This window comes from Strongylocentrotus purpuratus, unplaced genomic scaffold (assembly GCF_000002235.5).
Source record: "Strongylocentrotus purpuratus isolate Spur 01 unplaced genomic scaffold, Spur_5.0 spur5_contig_861, whole genome shotgun sequence".
Lineage (NCBI taxonomy): Eukaryota > Metazoa > Echinodermata > Echinoidea > Camarodonta > Strongylocentrotidae > Strongylocentrotus > Strongylocentrotus purpuratus.
This window is the reverse complement of record NW_022145570.1, coordinates 1,607,500-1,610,104: the sequence shown is the minus strand read 5'-3', so window position 1 is coordinate 1,610,104 and position 2,605 is coordinate 1,607,500. Positions and strand designations below refer to the sequence as shown.

At 41.4% G+C, this 2,605-nt stretch overlaps 1 protein-coding gene across 1 annotated transcript; it reads right to left on the bottom strand.

Moving 5' to 3' along the window:
• Nucleotides 1-264: 264 nt before the first annotated feature.
• On the bottom strand, nucleotides 265-2,190 carry LOC115929817 (urotensin-2 receptor-like). Its single transcript, XM_030999848.1, has one exon. The coding sequence runs from the start codon at nucleotides 2,188-2,190 to the stop codon at nucleotides 1,141-1,143; it is 1,050 nt and encodes a 349-aa protein (XP_030855708.1). The 3' UTR covers nucleotides 265-1,140.
• Nucleotides 2,191-2,605: the final 415 nt, after the last annotated feature.

Genomic DNA, 2,605 nt, shown 5'->3' with positions numbered 1-2,605 from the left:
AGACCAAACTAACTTCCAATGACGGTTTTCTGTCGATTTGTATTTCAAAAGAATAATCATAATAATGTAAAAGAATGTTTCCATGAAGTCCATTGAAATCGTAAAATCTAACAATGTATAGGACCGATACAACACTGACTTCCGCCACACTTCTTGAATGGCAGAAAAAGGAATAAGAAAGAAAATCCTGAGTTCGGATGTTCCTATCGTCAAAATACCCGAATGATATAGCAGAAAAAAGATGTACATACATGTAATCCAAAATGTATAAAATACCGAGAAATTCAAATACATATTCACGAACCGCTAAAAGTTGATATTGATTAGATATTTCGTCGGTAAATTAAGAAATTGAACATCGCATGCTCTGTCCTCTCATGTAGTTGATTTAATTTTTGAAATTCTATACATTGAAATCGTCTTTTGTTTTTAATATATACCCCATTATTTTTGTTTTGCCTGGCTCGAAATCAAGAGCGGCGAGATCGACAGGACACTAGACTGACCATGTCGGTCTTTTCAACCTTCTGAAATGATTTCTGAATGTTTACCAGGCCAACGGTCAGGGGGGCTGACATTTCGGTCCTGTGGGCATTGTGATAAATTATTCTGAGGGTTCACGAGACCAGTATAGTCAGTTTTATGAGCTGACGGCCTGATGGAATGCCAAAGTTTGTGTCTTTTTTATGCACTGTTTTTGGTTATTGGAATGGATAGTATTTGCACACGTTCATCAAATATAATTAAGCACAGCCCATCACATAGTTACTTTTTTAAAAAGTAACCGTCGATGCAACTGCTCCCGAATGACTAGTATTTTGCAAATATATATATATCACAAATTGGTAGGCTTGAAACATGACCATATTACGTCTAACATTACGGATACGATGGCGTTATACAAAATGATATTAATGTGACAATTTCGATATGGATTAAGTCTTTTGAATAAACTATATGCTGTACAAATTGAGATTGTTTCTACTCTTCCCAGAAGGTCCAGAAAGGCACATGTTATATATAGGCCGCTAAAGACGCTTAACCATGCTCTGTAACGATGATGAATAAAGTATCAAAACGAGTTTATCCTGTGCTAGACGAACTTGTATCGGGTGCATTCAACTGCACCCGACGAAGGGTTCATAGGACCGCGTGCCCGTTGTGGACATGGCCGATTCTTTTGGCGGCCGCTAGTTGCACATGGACAGGGGTGTAGGTCCGCCTAGAACGACTGCTACATATCCGCTTCCACATGTTGTACCTTCTGGGTAGAAGGGTGTAGAGGAAAGGGTTGACGCAGGAGTTTAGGTAGGACAGGACCAATGTGACCAGTCCCATAATGTTATTGGAATCAAAGTTCACGTTTCTTAAGATGATGAGCTGGTAGGTCCAGAAAGGGATGTAACAAAGCCAGAAGATGAACACGATGACGAAGATGATTTGGGCCACCTTGCGTTTGGATCGCTTGGTCCGACGATTGGCCGAATGTGCAGGACTGACCAGGTTGAGGAAATGGAACAGGAGGAGTACGTAAACCGTGGCGGTGATGACTGAAGGTATGAGGAATGTGATGAGAAAGATAGCGAGCATGTAGTTGGGCAGAGAACGATCAGCATCCAGCGTCCATGTGCAGGAATACTTATCCCTATCCTCAACGTGTACCTCCGACATGTAAATAATCATGGGTAAAGTAACCACCAGACCTGTTAACCACACCGCCCCGCTGATCCGGCGGGCGAAGCCAACGCTCCGGTAACGCAATGAAATCATCGGGTGCACCACCGCGACATATCGCTCGACACTCATAATAGTGAGAATAAAAGTACTCACGTGCATGGTTAAGATATCCTGTCCCAAAATAAGTCTGCAACCGATATCACCGAACATCCATCCATTTTGGTTATAGTTCGTTAGCGTATAAAACAGGCAGCCGAAGATATAGAGCAAATCCGAAAAGGCAACATTGACAATATAAGTATTGATTGTGTTGACACTCACGCTGCACGTTGGTCGGAATGTTAGCAGAATAACAATGCTGTTTCCAAAGACACCAACAACAAAGATACATAGAAATCCAGCGACTAGGAATGAATTGAACATGACATCATCCTCGAAGTCCAGAGATGAGCTGTTCAATAACGAACCGTTGCTCGACACGTTCGGCAGGGTGTACATCCATGAATCCGCCATGGTTTATCTCATAAGTTGTTGTCCAAAAGTTAATGAAGTACGTTTCCTAAAGTTATTCCACTACAGAATTCGTCCAGGACACCCCGCTGGCAATCACACTTTCTGTCATCAATCGGATTTTTAAAAAACTACTCGTTTAGATTGAAAAAAAAAGTATCCAGGTGTATCCATCAAAGAAATTGAAACATGAATAGATATCAAGCGCTTTCTCCAAATGAAGCTGTGGAAACTTGATCTTTCAAGCACCAATCCTAAGACTGCAAACGTCCAAAGTCCAGATGCGGATCCCCAAAAGACTGAGTAGTTTTACATCTAATGTAGATATCGATCAGAACCTCCGGCTAGTATTCATTATCCTCAAGGGATGTAATTCGAATCCGCCACCGGTGAAATAGTAGAAGACGGCGATAAAAGC

Coding starts and splice junctions, on each gene's coding strand:
- LOC115929817 (XM_030999848.1), bottom strand. CDS start 2,190: ATGGCGGATTCATGGATGTACACCCTGCCGAACGTGTCGAGCAACGGT.